At 37.0% G+C, this 21,548-nt stretch overlaps 2 protein-coding genes across 3 annotated transcripts in view; one reads left to right on the top strand and one right to left on the bottom strand.

The window, feature by feature from the left end:
* Nucleotides 1-1,272: 1,272 nt before the first annotated feature.
* LOC107041105 (elongation of very long chain fatty acids protein AAEL008004) lies at nucleotides 1,273-6,933 on the top strand. The gene is made up of 7 exons (XM_015261498.1): nucleotides 1,273-1,377; nucleotides 1,610-1,708; nucleotides 2,330-2,520; nucleotides 2,594-2,677; nucleotides 3,914-3,970; nucleotides 5,353-5,595; nucleotides 6,592-6,933. The coding sequence occupies exons 2-7, from the start codon at nucleotides 1,648-1,650 to the stop codon at nucleotides 6,763-6,765; spliced, it is 810 nt and encodes a 269-aa protein (XP_015116984.1). The 5' UTR covers nucleotides 1,273-1,377; nucleotides 1,610-1,647; the 3' UTR covers nucleotides 6,766-6,933.
* Nucleotides 6,934-9,781: 2,848 nt separating this feature from the next.
* Nucleotides 9,782-21,548, bottom strand: part of LOC107041103 (elongation of very long chain fatty acids protein AAEL008004) — a 43,998-nt gene continuing 32,231 nt past the window's right edge. The window contains exons 1-6 of one of the 2 annotated variants that reach the window (XM_015261496.1): nucleotides 21,098-21,332; nucleotides 12,245-12,352; nucleotides 11,761-12,032; nucleotides 11,096-11,279; nucleotides 10,922-11,037; nucleotides 9,782-10,831 (exon numbers count right to left, since the gene is read on the bottom strand). In XM_015261496.1, the coding sequence (XP_015116982.1) occupies nucleotides 10,538-10,831; nucleotides 10,922-11,037; nucleotides 11,096-11,279; nucleotides 11,761-12,032; nucleotides 12,245-12,341 (963 nt within the window). In that variant the 5' untranslated portion in view covers nucleotides 12,342-12,352; nucleotides 21,098-21,332 and the 3' untranslated portion in view covers nucleotides 9,782-10,537. Of the gene's footprint in view, nucleotides 10,832-10,921; nucleotides 11,038-11,095; nucleotides 11,280-11,760; nucleotides 12,033-12,244; nucleotides 12,353-21,097; nucleotides 21,333-21,548 lie in introns of those variants that run through there. The other variant, XM_015261495.1, reaches the window with a different exon arrangement.

Genomic DNA, 21,548 nt, shown 5'->3' with positions numbered 1-21,548 from the left:
TGCACGAATCATCGACATGTGGAGGTGTTGTTAAAATTGAAACCTGCTGAATTAATTTATTTAACGATCCAATAACAAATAGTTCAATCGATGGCCAATTTTTTTCAACATTGAAAATTATTATTTTGTGTTATAATTGATACAATGCATTCTGGTAAATTTTAGAGTATACTGTCTGGTGAGGATCCTATTACATCAGAGTCATGGCGAGTTTCATGAAACTTGTCGTCAGCAATTNCAGAGCTACAACAAGAGTAATTACGAAAATTTCGCCATCTCCCTTAGATTCGGAAATATTCCTCAAAAACTCAACTGGGAGATAAGTCGACTGAAACCCTTTTGCCACTTCGCTGCCGAATTCTTCATTTTTAAGCACATAAAATCGATCTCCAATGCCTAAGAAATCTCACTGCAATATCCCACGACTTTTAAAACTCGTAATCTCCCCTCAAATCCATCAATCAATGAAACCATTACGAAATTTGAAACTGCGAGAAAATTGAAAAAATCACGGCCACCACTGTCTCCCCGTGAAATCGTTTTTCACCTCTATGGAAATTTGAGTGCTTGAATCTGTCATATCATCCGCATTATAATTAGTCGATCATAATATCATCACAGGCCTCCCCATAAACGCTGTCCCCCTCAATTACGGACAAACCAAAATCCTCCCCTCTAATTCCAAGATAAACATGAGGGTAGCACCGCACACGTGGAGACAGCACTACGAAGTAATTCGACTATCTCTGTCATTTCCGTCCATAAGAAACCGCGCAACTTTATTCCTGGCAAATACACCATTGACGCATATTACTCGGTAAATACATTCTGCAATTTTTACATATTCCTCACGCTCAATCAACGAAAGGGGCGAAAAAATGAAAAACACTTTTAAAACGGAGTTCAACCAGTTGTACTCCATCGACATGTTAAATTGAAATTTATGTAACTTCTTAAACTCGTCCAATGACATTGAACACTCAAATGTGATCAAATATGATTGATCAATGGTGAATATTTTTACTCACACCAGGAGATTACGCACTCCATTGATACCTCGGATAACTGCCGGTAAATTCGAAAGCCATGGCATGCCGAAATAATATCGAAATTCAGTTGAGTTTTTCGCGCGGTGGAAAGGTGGACGTTGTTACAATGGTGGGGAGAGCTATCGCCCAATGATATCTCTCGGCCCTCCACACCGGTAATTCTGAATCATGTCTTTTGGCTTCGAGCATTATTGCTGGTTTGGGATACGCACTTTAGCGGCATTCCCGTGAGGTTCTTCGAGGCCTCACTACAACGTGGATTTTACTCTACCGAAAATTCACATTCTCTCAAGTTTTATTATATATTACTATAATTATTGTTATTAATGTGAGTACAAATAAGGATTTTTAAAATTAATCTCAATAAGAACAATAAGTAGTTTTCTCATCAAGAATGCACGAATCATCGACATGTGGAGGTGTTGTTAAAATTGAAACCTGCTGAATTAATTTATTTAACGATCCAATAACAAATAGTTCAATCGATGGCCAATTTTTTTCAACATTGAAAATTATTATTTTGTGTTATAATTGATACAATGCATTCTGGTAAATTTTAGAGTATACTGTCTGGTGAGGATCCTATTACATCAGAGTCATGGCGAGTTTCATGAAACTTGTCGTCAGCAATTACAATGAAATTCTGGAGTCAACCAAAGGTAAACTGTCATCACTACAAGAGAACATATTGCCAGCGAGTTCACGCTTAATATACATATATTCTTTGCAATAATATCCGTCCTCGGGCATTGAACGCAAACCTTTGACCATCATTAGTGAATCTTTCTCGTTTGTGTTTTGCATATCTCATTAATCTATGCACAATGCCCCCACAGAGCCATTGAGATCTGCTCATGCTACTGCACAGTTGAAAGTGACATTGAACCAACGAAAAGCAGTCGATTAGCACTACTTTTGTTCTTTCTTGTGAAATTTAAATAATGCAATTCATACGATTGATGTGAAGGCTTGAATAATACCCTTTCGCAGCAGAAACACATGAATAAATGATTTTCTGTCATCGTAGCAATTAGAATTTGACAATTCACAAACGCCCGTTTAGAAAATTTAATTTGCCATGGGGAAAATGCTTTCAAGGCGAAGGAACATGCAATATCAATTGCCATATTCAGGGCCACGATTTTATTACATCGCAGCAATTTCTTCGAATCGAGCAATTTCATTCCGACTCCGATGACTTAAAGACCTTTTACTTTTTCTGTGACGTAGATCGGAAATTTGGACTTGAGAAGAAATCCTAACGTATGTTTTATCTACAGATCCAATGGTCGACGAGTGGCCACTCATGAGCTCTCCCGGACCTGTTCTACTCATTCTCGGTGTCTATCTCTTATTTGTCCTAAAAATTGGACCGAAGATGATGGAGTCGAGGCCTCCATTTCAACTCACCAATATACTCATTCTGTATAACGGGGCACAAGTTTTATTCAGCATTTGGCTTGCAACATTGGTGAGATTTTTTTTTGATTCCTCATGTATTTTTTCGTAGTTAAGAGGCAAATTTATTCGTTTCATTATTTCAGGCACTGAAAGCAGATTTCTTGAGCTACATATTCACGAAGACCTGTACTTCTGGAACAATAAGCGATAAAAATCATCAGAGAATGGTAAAGGCTGGTGGATAGTCAATTTAAAATTTTTTCATTTTTTATAAAAACTCAGTAACCAGCAGTAATGGCGAGGAATATATTGCTCTGGTGGACATCCAAGTTGGACGGTGTGTTGATCGTGGTTAGTAGTTGGGTGGGTCACCACACAGTGGAAAAAAAGTTCTAGTGTTTAGTGAGAGTCACTTATTGCAAATGAATTGTCACTCATTTGCTGAAAATTTCACTAAATTTTGGAGAATTCCCCTTAGATTCCCGGGAAAAATTCCTCCATTATAAAAGATTTTCGATTGGATGTCAAGGATGATTGAAAATTACTGATAGTTCCCCGAAAACAAAAAAGTTTTCATGTCAGTGCAACGCCATTTGCAGATGGTGTGATGAAAAATCATGTTTATCACTCGGCCGGAAAAACATTTCTGACTCGAGTGATCACTGAAAAGTTGTTTCTGGCTGGTAACGAAAATACAGTAGAGGCTTCGTATAAGATACTTTAGGCACAGTAGGAGAGTGGAATTCCGGGAACCCCCGTGCCCCCACTACGCGCGCTCATAGAGAGGAGAAAAATAAGGATCAGCGGGTTTCAAATAAGATACCTCACTCGTTGCGCCCGAACTCAATGAAATTTTAAGTTTTACTGAATGAATATCGATAACTAATCAATTTACATGTGTTTAATGTTTTGAATTAGTATCGCCCGCGTTCCCTTTTCTCTCTAAACATAAGCCCGCGTGATAGAATGGCAGCTGATGCTGGGGGATTGTTAGTGGACTCGAGAATAATCACAGACGAAAAATTACGATTTGTTTGATGTTTACGTGAAGAGTTGAATATTCATGCCTCTTTCGAAAATCTCATTTCTGTTTGGCCTAGAAATTGCGTAATTTTTTGGGCTGATGAAAGGACATGTGAAACTACTCTCTTAATGAAAAAAGGATACAACCACTTTGGCAAAACTAATAATCCAATTTTTTCTTATACCTGAGTTTTTAATGGGATTTATTCACAATAACTCGCTTGCTCGGAGACTCCAGAAATTTAAATAAAAGTGGACTGTAATGCGAACAAATACACGAAATCCCGTGTCCGACGAGGAATGTCGGCTGCCCAGCCAAATAGTGGAGATATTTATATCATTAAAATACATACAATCTCGTGAAAATTAGAAATTTTTTCAAGTTCTTGTGGTTTCGGATAAACACTGTCAATTGAATGACCATTTTTTTTTCTCAACAGTTGACGACAGCTGCCTGGTGGTATTTCTTCTCAAAAGTAATAGAATTGCTAGACACGGTAAGAAATCTCTAACACCGCAATTAAACTCATTATACAACAATTTCCATTCTCACAATTCACACGTGTATGTGAAATATGAAAATGATGGCAACCCACGTTTGTTCGGTTTTGTTTATTTTGACTAGTTTTTCCGGCGTTCAATGTCACAATTATCGACAGAGCCTTATCGTTGCTGCTCAATATACATTTTATCACTCAAAATTTCACCTCTTTACACAACAAAAACTAGTTGACAACAGTTCACACTCTTCATCGATATGAGGGGAAATATTTCAGCATGGTAATTAAGCATTTGCATCAAGCATTTGCAGTGATTGAATGCCATTCTGTTTAGAGACATTGAACTTTGAACCAAGGACAACTGTAACTCAGGGACAATTTAGTGCCATCCGTCCGTGAACTAAACTACTCACAATAATTTTTAATTCAGCAGCGAAGTGGTAAAACGGTACAAGTCAATTTTGACTATTGAGCAGTTTTCAATGAATATCTCGGAATCTGAGGGAGATAGCAAAATTTTTCTCATAACCTTTTTAGTAGCACTCAATTTGCTCTACAAAAAAGGTTATTATGAAAATTTCGCTATCTCCCTTAAATTCGGAAATATTCCTCAAAAACTCAACTGGGAGAGGAGTTAAACCGTTTAACCACTTCGCTACTGAATTGCATTTATAATTTCATCTCACTTATTTTCATTTTCGGCGGTTTCTCGTAGCATTATTCAGCCTGCAGTCAGAGAAAAACGACAGTTCTCAAACAAGTCTTACTTGTGCTGAGAAAATAGTTTTTTGAAAATTATCAAAAAAGGATTTTTTGTGCCAAATATGCAGAGAGTGCGCCGGAATGAAAAATGTTTGTCGCAAAAATTGATTTAGGGGTTAAAAAAAAATTGCATTCTCTGTAGACGCAAGAAATGTCGTTTCTAGCACTACTCCTTCGTTATTCGATACTCCCATACGTATTTTGCTCCCGAAAAATCTTTGTTTTATGCAAAACAAGGGATAGTAGTTTTTCGTTCCGACTGTCTAATAATCACAGACAAGAAATGAACCCTTAAATGAAACAATAATAATGATATGATAGCAATCCTGTAACTTAGGGATAAAATATTTGTTGATAAATTTTCCTCTGTATGAGATATTTTCATCCTGAAAAGGCACCGTCTGGCGTGAATTATCCGCCTCTTGAGCCAAATCTTTCGTTGCTGTCGAAAGCAGAACAATTATTCATGTTCGAGACTTTCAAACTCGAACCAAACAAATTCTTTTTTGGCAATTTTCAACTAGCGATTTTCTTGGCCCAAACAAGACTTGTTTGACAACGCGTTTGTTTTTCTCTCGGTGTAAATTATATCATAGCACTTGCGGCATACTTTCTAGGTCTTCTTTGTTCTGAGAAAGAAGCAGAATCAAGTGACATTTCTTCATGTCTATCATCACACGATAACAGCCCTGTTCTCGTGGTGCTATTTGAAACTTCTTCCTGGTGAGCAGGGGCTCCTCATCGGATTTCTCAACGCCTCTGTCCATATTGTCATGTACACTTATTACTTGATCGCTGCGCTAGGTCCGCAATACAGAAAGTACCTGTGGTGGAAGAAGTACATGACTTGGATCCAACTGGTAATGATAACATAAAACATAATATAACATAACATAACGTGATAACATAAAACATGATACATTGAAGAAGGGAATTTTATAGCGTTACACATGTTTGTGACGTCATAGAAAATGATTTTTGGATGAGGTAGGAGGGGAACCGGAATTATTCTCAACATGAACAACCAGAAAATTTTACTGAAAAAAATTGATAGTCCGGACCGGGATTTCAAATGATATTCAAATGATTATCGAGTCGAGGAATACCATTATTTTTTTCAAGGCTATTTCTGAAGACCCAAAGGGTATTAAAGATTGAAGATTTTTAATTATACAATTTATTAATTGAAGTGCGTGAGAAAAATTCAAAAAGGTCATAAATATTCAATATCATTCAAATTATATTTCACAAAAAATTGATTTTTTCATTGACGAACCGGAAGGGAGAGTTATTTTTGGAATCCATGTGCCTCCGAATTTTTTAATTTGTGCATTGTTATTGAATGGAAACCTTGGGTCTAATGGAACTTGAAGGAAAGCACAGATATTCAACTACAGATGTGGATATTCTTAAACTCTCTCGAATCCCTTCAAGTGCTTCAAAATTATTCGCTATTTCTCGATGGCTTTGAAATGGATAGCAATGAAAGTGTCAACTTTTGCAGATTAAATTCTTTCTCCTGCAAAACTGAGTGTATTCATTTCTAATCAAGAAGGCTTCAGGAAAACTCACTTCATTTATCTCACTGGGATATCGGGCGATCGAAATTCAGTATTTCAAGGATAAGAAATGAGCGATTGCACAATTTTCAAAAGCTAGGAGGAAATATCCGAAATAAAACTCTCTCGTGACCTCGAATAATGCGTTCTAATTGACTGCAATCCGAGTGAGAAAAATAATCTGTAGGTAAATTGGTCCCAAACTGTTTCGTTAATTAACTGGGGAATTTTAGTTTCGACATTTTAACGCTTGGAAATTCATCAAGACGTCTGATTAATGACAAACTTTCTCTACAGGTCCAATTTTGTCTGATGCTTGTTTACCTTATGTCGATTCTCGCAATGGACTGCCCACTGCCAAAGGCTCTCACCTACTTCTTCGTAACGAATGTCGTCATTTTCCTCTACCTCTTCAGTGATTTTTATCGAAAAGCATACACAAAGAAAAACGCTTTGAAGAAGGAGACATGAGTGCCAACAAAGAAATCTAATGAACTGTGAGATAAAGAAACAATGTGTTAATATTCTGTCACGAGATTGAATGCCAGAAGTACAGTAGAGGCGTCGTATAAGATACCTTAGGGACAGTAGGAGAGTGGAAATCCGGGAACCCCCGTGCCCCCACTACGCGCGCCGATAGAGAGGAGAAGAATAGGGATCAGCGGGTTTCAAATAAGATACCTCGCTCGTCGCGCCCGAATTCAATGAAATTTTCAGTTTTACTGAATGAATATCGATAACTAATCAGTTTATATGTGTTTAATGTTTTGAATTTGTATCGCCCGCGTTCCCTTTTCTCTCTAAACATAACCCCGCATGATAGAATGGCACCTGATGTTGGGGGATTGTTGGTGGACTCGAGAACAATCACAGACGAAAAATTACGATTTTTCGATGGGAAAAGTGAAAAAAAAATCGATGTATATTTCCATTACTTGAAAAAAGTGGTGTGACCCCCCCTTAAGGTCATTAGAGCCTCATGATCACTTCGTTCGTCCCTCCCGTTTGACCCTTAACACCGTTTGATCCTCATAACTACTCTCTTCCCGTTGAAAAATCACCGGGGCCCTGGATATCTTAAAGAAGCCCACGGAACAAACATTCGGGAGGCGATAAAAGTGCCGAGAGTGGGGGTAGGCCTCGAGCGCTCGGACCGCGAGGTATCTTATACGAACCCTCTACTCTACATTCACACCTGTGAAGAAGTCGAAGGCGATTGATTCCACACAGAACAACCTAAACGTATATCACGTTTAAGAAGTCCTCTTTTACGCTTTCTGAAGCGTAAATTCGTTTTGATAAACGTAATTTACATTTAGGTTTTTCTGTGTGTGGGAAGATTACGACTCCCTTGGCACCGCCATTTGATATAGATTTTCCGTACCATTTTTCCTCAGGAATACGGAAAAAAATGAAGAAAAAATTCCCTCTCAATTAGTTTTTGGGATATAAGCATTTCAACTCTTATTTTGCAAGATACGAACATTTCCGTGAAGATTCGTATAGGTACTTGACATAACAATTCATGCACTCACATTCCCACATGTGAATTCAATAATTATATTTACACCATCAAAACAACAAAACTCAATTTTAAGGGAAATTTTTTTGTTGGAGATGTTTTCGATTGATCTTATTTCTGAAAAAATCGCAACAATAATCACAAAAATTCAGTCAACAAAATCTGCAACAAAAGAATTTTCAGTCAAAAACACATTCAACAAGGCACTGTCACCCTTGTGATCCTCGTGACCCTCGCGACTCTTTTTTTTATGTGATACTTGTGACTTCGTGACCTTAGTGACTCCTTTTTTGTGACCCAGTGACGTCACAAGATGTGGAACGCTATATAAACCTCTGTCTTCCGTGAATAATCTCTGTAATTCAGGAGAAATAATGGAGATGGAATTTTTTCATTATTTTTCCCGTAATCCTGGGGAAAAATGGTATGGAAAACAAGATAAATCGTGACGCCAAAGGAATCGTAATCATGCCGATTGATTACTTCGAAATAGCTTCAACCTTATTGACGGAGCACCAATCAATACGAATGCCTCACTTTCTAGAAAATGTTTGAAAATTTTTATTGTTATGACAATATCTTAAATCAATGTATTTATATGGTTTATAAATGAGATTCTAAACAAAAATTTACCAGCACAAAACCAACTCATCTCATTTCGCATATCGCTTGCGTAATCGAAACGTTTGTTATTTATTATTACCATGTATGTTACCAAATATATTTGCTCACATGTTTATATTAAACGAATTAATGAGTGAAAGTGAATTATTTGAATACCAACTTTTTTTCTATTTTATTACAGGGTATAATGAAGATGATAATATTGTACAAAAGAATTTCGTGTTACATAATATGAAAAAGTAATGAAACGTAACAGCTGAATTCCGACAAACAAATAAATGACAGATCGCTAACCGTTTCTATATCATATGGAACACATGGTTTATTTCTTTCCTACATAAACTTTCAACATGTAATTTTATGGTACATCTGGAGATTTTCGTACATCTAAGCTAGAGAGAATAACGTTTGAGGAGGTTCATTTGTCAGTTTCGGCAAGAATGAGAGCATATAATCCTTGCCGAGCTTAAAGCCATGATCTTTGGGCCCTCATTACATGTACGTTGTGACGCCGCGAGAGACTTTACGAGACATCACGAGACAGTACTTTGGAGGAATTGTCTCGGTCTCATTGTCAGTAAACGCGGAAATTTTTGGTCTCGTCTCGATCTCGAAAAAATACAAAAAACTTGAGACCGAAATGAGATGAATTGACTCGGAGTCATGACGAGAGGAGTCGATACTGCGTATTTCGAGACTGGAACGAGACTGAAGATTTCCAAGTTCATCGAGACCAAGACCATCTCTCCAAAGTATTGTCTCGTAAAGTCTCTCGCGGCATCACTGCATATACACTGAGAGAAAAACGACGAAGTTCTCAAACAAGTCCTACTTGTGCCGAGAAAATAGTTTTTTGAAAATGATCAAAAAAGGGTTTTTTGTGCCAAACATGCAGAGAGTGCGCCAGAATGAAAAATTTTTGTCGCAAAAATAGATTTAGTAGTTCAAAAAAAATTGCATCCTCTGTAGACGCAAGAAATGTCATTTCTAGCACAACTCCTTCGTTATTCGATACTCCCATACGTATTTTGCTCCCGAAAAATCTTTGTTTTATGCGGAACAAGGGATAGTAGTTTTTCGTTTCGGCGGTCTAATAATCACAGACAAGAAATAAACCCTTAAATGAAACAATACTAATGATATGACAGCAATCTTGTAACTTAGGGATAAAATATTTGTTGATAAATTTTCCTCTGTATGAGATATTTTCATCCTGAAAAGGCACCGTCTGGCGTGAATTAACCGCCTCTTGAGCCGAATATTTCGTTGCTATCGAAAGCAGAACAATTATTCATGTTTGAGACTTTCAAATTCGAACCAAACAAATTCTTTTTTGGCAATTTTCAACTAGCGATTTTGTTGGCCCAAACAAGACTTGTTTGACAACGCGTTTGTTTTTTTCTCAGTGTACGGGCGTTCTCTCTAAGTCAATAAACTGAAGCATATTCTCTGAGTCAATGAACAAGGTTGAGATATATATATATTTTAAACTTCATAGGCCAATTTCGTTAAAATCTTCATAATACACATTTTTGATTATTCAACTTGAGCTAGAGATTCTTCAATTCTCTTCATCATTTTAATTGCTTCATTTACCCTCACACATGTCTTATGTCTTATGTCCTGAATTTAACACTAGCTATGACAGGTTGGTCACTAAAATCTATGTTATGCGGCCGGGAGATCGGAATGTTTGGAAGCAGTATCATTAGTCGTTAAACTTTACTGAGCAATTTTTCGGATCATTCTCATCCTTTTTTTGCTTCTCAAATGGCACCCGCTTGTGCCTGATGCGCGAGCGATTGTTCTACCTAGAAAACCGAAGATGCATTCAAAAATTTTCTAAGTATATTCATAGTAAAATTAACATAGAAAATGCACTGCAAAAATGTGCAAGTATCTTGTCGTCACAGTACCAACTTTGGGCTATCTTGGCTACATCATTCAAGTTTTCCTCGATCGATAGCATTGGTAACTATATTATCCGTAATCATAATTGGAAGATCATCGAATGATGACAGTTAATGTTTCCTTTTCCGATATTCTGTCGATGTTTACCATCACTCGCTACTTTAATGTTCTCTCTTTCAAGTCTATTTATGAACGTTTTTCTTTGCCATTTTGCACATGACCGTTGGAGTATTTCCTAGATCCTTCCTCGGTGTCCTTGTTATGTTTCACATTATTTGCATTTCCATTGCCCTGTCCCGTACCATTTATCTTCTCGTTTTTCTTCGATTTTCCAGCGACGTAGGCTTTCTTGTAAAAATCGGAGAACAAAAAGTAGAAGAACGTAACGTTTGGAAGAATAAGAATGAGTGACCACCTTGGGTAATCACAATCGTATATCAAAAGTTGAAGACTGTGAAGAAAGGCAAGACAAAATTGACCCTGCGAAGAAAATAAATAAAAACGACATTACGAAATTGTTGGATTGAACGATTCAACTGAATGAGGTCAGTGCAAACCAAGATACATTACCATTTGTAACGTTGTGATATACTTCTTCCACCACAAATACTGTTGATACTGAGGTAGAGCAGCAGCCAGGAGATAATAAGTATACATTACGATGTGAACAAAACTGTTGATTACACCTGCAATATTATTTCGATTAGAGCAATATCCAATATTTTATGGTTGCCCAATACCCACCGATAAATGTTCCGTGACCACCTGGATAGTATTTCGTAGCACCCCATGATATCAGTGGCATTACCGTATGATGATACATGTGCAAGAATGATATTTGCCTTTCCTTTTTCCTCAGGACGAAGAACACTGTATCTAAGAGCTCGGATATTTTTGCGAGAAAGTATATCCATACACCTCTTGCTACCTGTGGAATTACATTGATTTATTCACGACTGTATTTTGATAGCTTTTAACTTGAAGGGAAAAATTCGGAAAAAAAATCAGGAGATAATCACGCATGAATAAAATCAATAGACAACCTAGGGAATAGACAACCTAGCGACACCCTAGCAATCAATTGTCGGCAAACATTGAAATTGGTGTGAAAAATTAGGAAATTCTCTAGTAGTTTATTTCAAAGTTCACCCAGCCAATGCATTTTATTTCAATTTTTTTCATTCGACTGTTTTCAAGTTATCGTTCATTGAATAACGGAGTTGATGCGCCGTAATTCTCCCGGCCGTACGACACGATCGTCTCTTTCTTTTTAGTTATTCTTTAATCTTACATTATATTCAACAGACGCGTCTTTTTAGTGGTCGTGATTACTATATCATTTTATCGCCCCAAATATCGCCAATAAACAATTTATTAATTAAACGAACCCTTTACTTAAGAATACTTACCCTGAGGGCTTCGGGTGTATTGGAGTAATCGACGGGTTCACATTTCCAACTGTACTTATCCAACCAGGCGCCGTCCAACCCCTCCCAAAACAGCCATATACTCAGCAATACTTGTGCAAAGTTGTACAAAATGAGAGTATTGTTAAGCTTGTACGGTTTCCTGTGTTCCATGTGACGAGGGCCCCAGGATAGTACGAAGTACAGATATCCAATCATTATACTCGCTCCTGGAACTGGCGAGGACATCAGGAACCAGTCCCTCGTCCTTGGGTCTGAAAGATGCATTTAATGTGGCATTATCATAACTAAAATTAGAACGATCTAATGCTCCTCATCTTCTCTCTAACTAATGCATCTATTTCACATGTAAATTCAATGCTATTGACGGTGAGAAGAATATTTTAACTGTTCTACTCAGCAACGACTCTCAGTTCATTCTATAAACTTTTCCAAGTTTTTATAAAAGGCTGCTGGCTGCACTTACCAGCCAGATCATAGAAGATGTGGTTGTAGAAGCTGACAATGGAATTATTGTAGATGTTCGACATCTCGGGAGCTGTGAGACCGCCGCTGGTGTTCATTTGAAATTCACCTGAACAATTAAAATTTATAGGTAGATCATCTCTTGTTAGTGATCATGACAGCTTTCATACACTTATGAATAACGTTCATGTATGAGGAAATCAATGAATGGACCAATCGTGACGGAAGTAAACTTGAATTAATTGTTGAAAACGTGAACAACAACATTATCGTGTGCCTACAAGAGAGGCTAATAATCTCATTGAGAAAAACCATCTACTCGTAATCGTTCTTGTTAATCGTTCGGTAATAAGGTGAGCAAAATATTTGTATAATTCAAGACTATCCGCTCTACGTCAATCGTGGTATTACGTTATATTGTGTAAAAAGGAGACATAGGAAAACAGATTGTCTAGCGTTTCAGATGCATTGTTGTTGTTGTAGTTTCACATTTATAAATGTTTATGCATCAGTGGCATTAATGTCCCTCGGTATTATGCACTCATTATCTTTGCGTATTTTTATCACATTTTTTTCTCACAGTTTTCTCTTTTTCTGGTGAAGTCAATACTTTTAGTTCTCACGAATCGAACATCCTCGGGATGCACCACATCGATACAATTTGTGAAGCAATTTGCCTGGCAATATTGAACTAGACCCTTCCACTGCTGCTCTTTTCCAGAAATGCCGATCAAATTAGTAGCGAAGTGGTCAAACGGTTTAAGTCAATTTAGTCTTTAGTCGAGTTTTCCAGAAATATTTCCGAATTTAAGGGAGATAGCGAAATTTTCATGGAAATCTTTTTTGTAGAGCGAATTGAGTGCTACTAAAAAGGTTATGAGAACAATCTTGCTATCTACCTTAGATTTCAAGATATTCATTGAAAACTGGCCAACAGCCAAAATCGACTTGAAGCGTTTGACCACTTCGCTACTGAAATAATAAGTGTAACGGAAAGAGACACTCTTCAAAAAATGACAAGACTTCACCCCCTTAACAATCCTCTTCACAGTCCCTTAATACAGCCCCTACGGTAGGATAATTTTTGTCAAAAATTTCTCTCCGTGTGATCAGTTTGGAAGTTCTTGTAGGAATTCGTAATGAATTTAAATGAAAACTGAAGTAAAAATATCTTCCGATCTTCCGATGGAATGTCGGAAGCTCCGGCATATTTCTGAGATATTTAAAAAATTATACAACGTTTTGACTCATTTCTATATTTCTTGCTTCATAGTAGATCTGAATCAATGCAATTTGGTTACCTATATACATAGTTTTCATCTGTGTAATCACCAGGTCTCGTTGATTACACTCTTTTTATTCCTCTGATTGTTCTTTTTATTGCCATTGCTGGAAATCCTGAGAAAAAAATACTGTGCAATGACGGAATAATGCATTTTTAATTTGTATTCCTCTTACAATGATTTGACAAGTCTAATGATTTCACATAGAAAAAAAAGGTCAATGGTCACAGTCATTTGTGACATAAAGAAGTTTTCAAATTCATCTGACAAACATGTTGACAAGAGACGAGTGGGAATTCCACATTTGTCTCCTTGGATTTAATTCCGTAGTGGAATCGCTCGAGACCGGAAACCCTGGGAATTTTGTGCGGATCATTCGGCAAACATCACCTAAACTAGTATGCGCAAGGAGAAATATCGCGAGGACACTTTTGTAATGCATAAAATCTCCACAAAAAAATTCTGATCATTCTTTTTCACGTCAGTCGTCATCCTGGCAGAACTATCAGGGAAATATCATAGAGAAATTGATAATTCCATTAATAATTCTATTTCCTTGTAGAAATTTCTCAAACCGTCTGGCGGATTCGAATACTATATTCTGATTGGTTGACATCCCTCATAGCTAAAAAAAGTGAAATTTCTTACGAAAAGATCTTCCGATGAATTTTCTCTAATTTTCTTTTATGGTTTCACAATTATGAAACAAATTTTTTTTAATACATATATTTGTAACAATCGTAATTGTTTAGGATTCAAGGAGAAAAAAGTTGCGGCAATCGTACCATAAAATCGTGATATATCGCTACAGATCCTCAAAAATCACTGTTCTCTGTGCATATTTTTTGGGAAAATTAATTTTCTCTTGAAATTTTATCCAAGTTTTTGCATAAAAATTCCCCTTTTACGTTTTGTCACGTAAATTTTCCCGAAGTTTTTTTTCCGTTTGAAGTCAAGCTTGACATGAACGATAGAATCCGATAGAAAGGGCATGTGCCAATTCGTTCATAGGACCGTGGAACTCAAAAGAGGAAGAGTAATTTTAATGGCTAAAGATCAATAAATCTTAGTTTTGGCGATCGTGCCTTAAAATGCATTTGACGCTCACATTTCGTGAAGGATAAAACAGCTAGGGATCACGAGGAGAATTCAAATGAATGATTTTCATTCAATTTGAAGTCACACAGACAATTGAATAAAATTGTCGAGAAGAAAACTCTCGATATAATTATAATGATGCTGTGATGATTCAAAATTACCGGGAAACCACCGCTTGTAAATTGAGATTACGAAATTCATGAATACGTTAAGAGTTTCATTTTTATTCCCTCCAGGTATGGGAGTTGTATTTATCTGTAGTAGAGTTCACAGATGCAAACATTTCATCCCATCGATTGCTGTCGGGCACGAGTGTTCCTCACGCTCACTGCTGTTTATTTCGATGCACATGTGCAGGAGATTGTTGTTGACATACACTTGGGTTTATTAAGGGTCATTGTAATGTGCAGTTTCTCCACGTTGCAACATAAACGTTTCCTTCGAGATGTTTTTGTTATTGTTCGTGAAGATTTTTGTTGATGGGACAGATGAATGTGGAGATACATATTTAGTAGTTTAAATTGAATGAAACAGGTAAGCAAAACAGAATTGAGAATTCATTAGCGAAGTGGTAAAGCGGTTTAAGTCGACGTATGCCCCCGTTGAGTTTTTGAGGAATATTTCGGAATCTAAGGCAGATAGCGAAATTTTCGTAATTACATTTGTTGTAGCTCTCAGTCGGCTCTACAAAAAAGGTTATAACAAAAATTTTGCTATCTCCCTTGGATTCCGAGATATTCATTGAAAACTGGTCAATAGTCAGAATTTACTTCTGTATCCGTTTTACCACTTCGCTACTGAATTATATTTATTCTTTTTCCTTGTTTTGTTTTCTTTTCAGGTCCGCATTTGTGGAAGATATATCTTTAATTCTGCAGTCAATTGTTGACTTTTGTCAGAGTTTTATTCAAATTTGATGGATTTTGTAGATAAGATTTCGCGTTAAATCGCGATGTTGACATCATTGTGGGAAGTGCTAGCTAAATTGAAATTAAAGTTTAGACTTGATTTTCTGAGAGAGAAAATCTGTTTAGTTAAAATTTTATCTGTTTCATCAATGATAACTAATTCTAATAAGCATAACACTAATGAACAGATGTAAGCTTGATGAATTTTTTTGTAAGAAATTTTCTTGTCTACAAATAAAAACATAAAAGATAATCACACAATTACGTAAATTTCCACTTCTGACCTGAATAAACGTATTTCACTTCACTATCAAGTTCAAATCTCGAAGTTCGAAAAAACGAATATTTCATAATTCAATCGATCAATTAATGAGTCATTGTGTGTTTTCTCTATCCATTCGTTTTGAAATTAACCGATTTGACCGCTATTTTTTACAGAGTGACAAAAACTATAATAACTTGCTTGGAAAAAATTCCGCTAACGTATATCACGAAAGAAAATAAAAGGTCATGCGTCAACGAGTAACAAAGACTTCTAGCACTATAAACCATCGTCATTTTTTACATTTCATATCTTTGATGACTTTTCACCCCATAATTGCTTTTTTCCTTGCAACTTCGGCGAACTCGAGACGTTAACGGGAAGATAAATCAGAAACGGAAGGTAAAGTGAATTTTTTGCTTCATCTACTATTGCAACAGATGAGATCCTATTCTAAAAAGAACATGCACTTAAAGTCGATAACTATCGATATCTCGCAAGTCGGTCGCGCTTATTCCTCATTGGTTCCAGTCGTCTGAGGCGCCAAATTTAATTCATGATTAATTTAATTTTGAGATTTTCAATTATGATCGTTACAATTACAGCGCTCTGTCGCGCGCGTTCGGTCTCATCCTATCGTAAAAAGGAGAAAGGAAATCGATCTCGAAATATCTCGAAAATCTCGAATAAGCGTAAGCGTAAGACTGAAACCGAAGCGCCACTACGTGAGGAGATGGGAAGGCGCGTGCGCAGCACGCGCAGCCAATCTCGTCCTATTCTAAAAAGAACATACACTTAAAGTCGATAACTATCGATATCTCGCAAGTCTGTCGCGCTTATTTCTCATTGGTTCCAGTCGTCTGAGGCCTCAAATTTAATTCATGATTAATTTAATTTTGAGATTTTCAATTATGACCGTTACAATTACGCGCTGTAGCACGCGTTCGGTCTCATGTAAATAAAAGAGAGGACAATATGATAGGCTCCGCAGGCCCGTTATGATCTCTTGTGACCCACGCGAGCACGATCTTCAAATGGAATTTTACGGTTTGCGTTGTTCGAGGTCGTATTCACCTGAGACAGTATATTTTTTCCATTCTTTTTTCGACTTCTCCGATTGTGCAATTGTACTCGGTCATTCCGGAAAGGAAGCAACAGATGGTTCTGGGGAATTTTAAAAAATTCGACTTTTGCTCTTCGACCTGATTCCGGATTTTACCAACTCAAGAGCGATAGAAAGTGGAAATGGTGGGAGTAGGGTAAGACATTTTCCCAGTGAATTAACGAATGATGAAATGGAGAGCATAGGAATTTTCTACTGATCAATAGAAATATTAATGATAGTCAATACTCGCATACATGTGTGGATATGAACTTCAAGATAGTTCCAAATCTTGTCTTCATTGTATGTTGGCTAATTTATGAATGATGAGGCCCGCCCTTGACATTCGGATCAGGCGTGGATCAAAACAAGCGTTACAATTCTTATCCAAAACTGATCAAAACCAGTTTTTACTGGTTAGTTCCTTATTCGAAGCTGATTTGAATTTCTACCGGAGTAATTCAAATTTATACAGGATATTGAAAACTTTTCCATTTTAACTTTGTAAGCTTGATTAACTCTAGTTAGTTAAATTTCTGAATCACGAATCCTTTAAATTATTGCGTGTGATCAGGTATTTTGTGAAATCTGGATCAGATGACATGAATTACGAAGGTGAATTTATAATAGCCTGACATGACAATGTGTAGATGAATCATCGCTGATGGATTGAAGTTGGCCAGGTCATTGAAACAGTGGGTTATTGGTTTCTCGCTACGCTTTCTTCGCGGCATTTCTCCGTACTTGGTGCATACCACCGATAATGGGTAATGGAGCGAGGGAATTCACTTGGATACGTCATCATTGAAAAATTTCAAAAGAGAGTATGAATTTTTGTTCTTTTGCGTTGTTTTCTTTTGTAAAATGCTTCTGATTGAGTGGAGTCAGTTCCAACAACAATAATCAACTTGTCAGTTTTCCTGCAACTGAAAATTTCATGAAAAATATCACAGTAATTCTCATGAGAGTGACATTGAGTCGGATTGAGGGGAAAAATGGTTATGAAATTTCAAGTTTTAGGTGGACTTCAAGGAAACTCATGAGTTTGGAGTGGTAGTGAGATGGAAATATGAATGAATGAATATTCAGCAACAAAAGTACATGAATTTTCAATTTTTCCCTGAAAGTTATGTGAAAAATCAAGTATTTTATTGATTTTTAGATCATTTGAACCAAAAATGAATGGAATATTTGATTGTCAATGACAATATTCCCTGAAATTTCATTGGGCATTTGAACACGATAAAAATTTTCAGGATTTGGCACAGAAAATTGAGGCGAAAATTTTCAACAGTGTAGTTGAGACGAATGAAATTAAAAAATGGAAAAATTCGGATCTCCCCAGCAGGAGATGAGGAAAGGCCAGGCCCATATGGGTCTTGTTTGTTCCTCTAAAAATGAAAACGAAATAACAAGTTTATGTGATTACTTCTTCGTGCAAACAGGGGGAGGGACCCCTCTGCATTACGTGATAAGAGAAAAAATCTAATGTGAGTAGACGTGCGAGATCACGTGGATGTCCAATACTATCTAATTTGGACACGTAACACAGGGAAGCAATGCTACATATGGACGGAGACATCCATGAAAATGGCAACAATAAATAAGAAGCAGAGAGTCAGAGACAGAGAGAATCAGAGACAAGTGAAATGCCACGCATGGAATTGTCCATCTCAGGTCAAGTTATTGCACAATATTTTCATGTTATTTTATTCATTTTCAATTTCTTTAGATGCACTTCCTGAAAGGGGATTGGCCTGACCCCGCGGCCCATCTCTCTCCGACGCCTATTCTCGTCTGTAATGTTATGTTTGATTTTACTGAACTGTTTGGATGATGTAATTCAGATTACCAAGTTCCTGGATGTGGGATTACATGGGGAAATCGTGACGATGAGTGTTTTAGCATTCTTCGTATGACTTAACGTGAAAATTACGTGAGAGGTTTAGGCTGAGATTGAACGGGCGTGTAGCAGTTCAATTACCCCGATTGATATTGCTGGCATTTGGTTTTCCTCTATCTGAGATATTTTCATCCTGAAAAGGCACCGTCTGGTGTGAATTATCCGCCTCTTGGGCTAAATATTTCATTGCTGTCGAAAGCAGAACAATTATTCATGTTTGAGAATTTCAAATTCGAACCAAACAAATTCTTTTTTAGCAATTTTCAACTAGCGATTTTGTTGGCCCAAACAAGACTTGTTTGACAACGAGTTTGTTTTTCTCTCAGTGTAGAATCGACAGAATGTGCTCCTCTCAGGCAGACGTTCATATATGGTAACATAATATATTGTTGATAAAATTCAAATTGAAAATGAATTTTGCAATTTGAGTGCGTCCAGGAGAGTGTAATTCCCTCATGTCAGTGGATATCGTGAGCATTTGATGGGTGATGTAAGGATGATGACTGGAAGGGTAAATAATAGGAAGATAATTATAGTTCGGGGGTTCAAATCCGATTACGTGTGGAGGTGAGTCTCAAAGAAAGTGGCGTGGCGGAAAGGGGGGAGCATAAATCTGCGATGAGATAACCAGGACTGTTTTCATGTAATAGGTTGACGAGACGAGACGAGAAGATGCAGTTTCTTTTAAAGTTTCATTTAAAAGTTTCATTAAAAAAAAAAACAAAAAAAAACAGTATACGATGAAGAGTTGTTGCTACCAATTTATGATCGAAGGAAACAGAATAGCTTCGGTCGAAGACGATAACAAGTGCTGTAGAAAAAAAACTAGTCGATTCGTTGAAAATGATAAATTACAACAACGGATGTATATTTTCCATGACTTTAAACGACAAGCGAATCTTCTAGACTTCGAAAAACTGTCAACTGTCCACGTTACTCCATGATTACACGTGTATTTTCTACGTGAGCACGAAAACGTTATGCCGACTTCCTCGTGCGTGGACAAGTCCACCGCATGGCCTGGATATGAATTGTTCGGCGCGTGCCGTTAGAACTCTTTTACATTTTCTCGAATTCATATTTCTCTTATTCTCACATCAATTGATAAATTTTGTTTTATTCAGATTCTCTTCCGAAGAGACACTAGAATGATATTAAAAAATCGAAGGGAATTTTTATTCATAATTTTTGACGATAACAATTACCTTGAAATGCATAAAAATGAAATTATCAATTGTTTATTGTGAAAAATGTTCTTATTCGTAGAAAATAACGGAGGGGAAATTCAGTTTGCCAATAACCTTGTGAAAAGCGAGTGTCACTCAACGGAATTCGGGGTTTAGGTGAAGAAAGACGATGCACTGTGAGAAATATCGAAATAGTATCACAAAACTAATTTCTTGCGTCAAATATCTCATCTTTTGAGGATAAAACGCTTGTGATAAGAATTCCGAATAATGAGTCAGGCCGTGTAAAAATCCAATGAAATGTTCATGACTCGAACACGAACACTTGGCGATAAAGTGACAATTTATTGCCTCAAGAAATCGTTCATTTCGTGTAAAAATATGAGAAAATTACTAAAAAATACTAAAAGCTTCGATTCAGTGAATCATGGATCAGAGACTTTCATATCGAATAAATACAGAATTTCTACAGGGGAGAACCTTCAGATATTTCTAAAATATAACCGTCACTTGCTCTCAATCGCAATGAGTTTGAAAGAAAGCAATACCATCTTTTCCTTCTCTCAAACTTACTTTGTCTCTTCAGGAATATTATCTAATTTCCAGAAAAACATATCATTTATTCATTCTGTATCATCCTCCTTTAGTCCGAAGAGCACCGATTTCTTGCCTGAAACCTACCATAAATTAATCGAATATGCATGCGATGTTCTCCACTCAATAAATTATTTTTGTCATAATATGTCGATTTTTCTCTCCGTGCGCATCACCCCAGAGGAAAGTTCATCTGAATTATCCAATCGCGAAAATCACGTGAATTCAAAAATTCCCTCTGGGCTGTGGTGCTCTATAAAACCCACTCATACGAGTAATTCCGAATGTACCTTTCTGCTTTCTGCAAAATATTTGATAACAAAATTCTACGAGGAATTCCCGTAATCACTCAATTACGTTAATTGAACGCCGACCCTCGAAAAAATTGAATGAGCGTCGTAAAACTGCACCCAGTGAGCTGAATATCAAATTAATTAATGACCATTCCAACAATTCGAGCAAAGATCATTGTACGGATTTGTACGGATAAATCTAATCAAACCGAGAATAAACTCACCGAAAAAATGTCAATGTCTCCACCAGAAAGTTTTCCAATCACTCAAAATTTCATGACAATAAAAATCACAGCGAAAATCAAAATTGGAAAAAAAATCGAATCCTCCAAAGGACGATGAATTTACACCTATGCCCTCTCAGTGATACAGGCAATTTTTAATGATTATGGAAGAAAAACAAATGTATTCCAAAAATTGGCGCGACGGGACCCCTGCACCGAACCGGTGTCGCGCCCGGTGTTGTTCGTGAACTGAAAATTATGATACAATCTTTTTGATACGAGTGGGGAACTGCAGCGGCGCTTAAGTGGGGCTTACAATTTACGAAACGCAACGACTTGGCGGCAATTTGAAAAAAAAAAGCAGTGACTGCGGGTAGGGGAAGCCCCTCACTACCTCTGAATGAGTGGGGAAGAGGGCGAGAGAGAGAGAGAGAGAGAGAGAGAGAGAGAG

Source organism: Diachasma alloeum, unplaced genomic scaffold (genome assembly GCF_001412515.2).
Source record: "Diachasma alloeum isolate Michigan unplaced genomic scaffold, Dall2.0 Dall_scaffold_00354, whole genome shotgun sequence".
NCBI classification, from domain to species: domain Eukaryota; kingdom Metazoa; phylum Arthropoda; class Insecta; order Hymenoptera; family Braconidae; genus Diachasma; species Diachasma alloeum.
The sequence above is the reverse complement of the archived record's forward strand: the minus strand, read 5'-3'. Positions and strand labels throughout refer to the sequence as shown.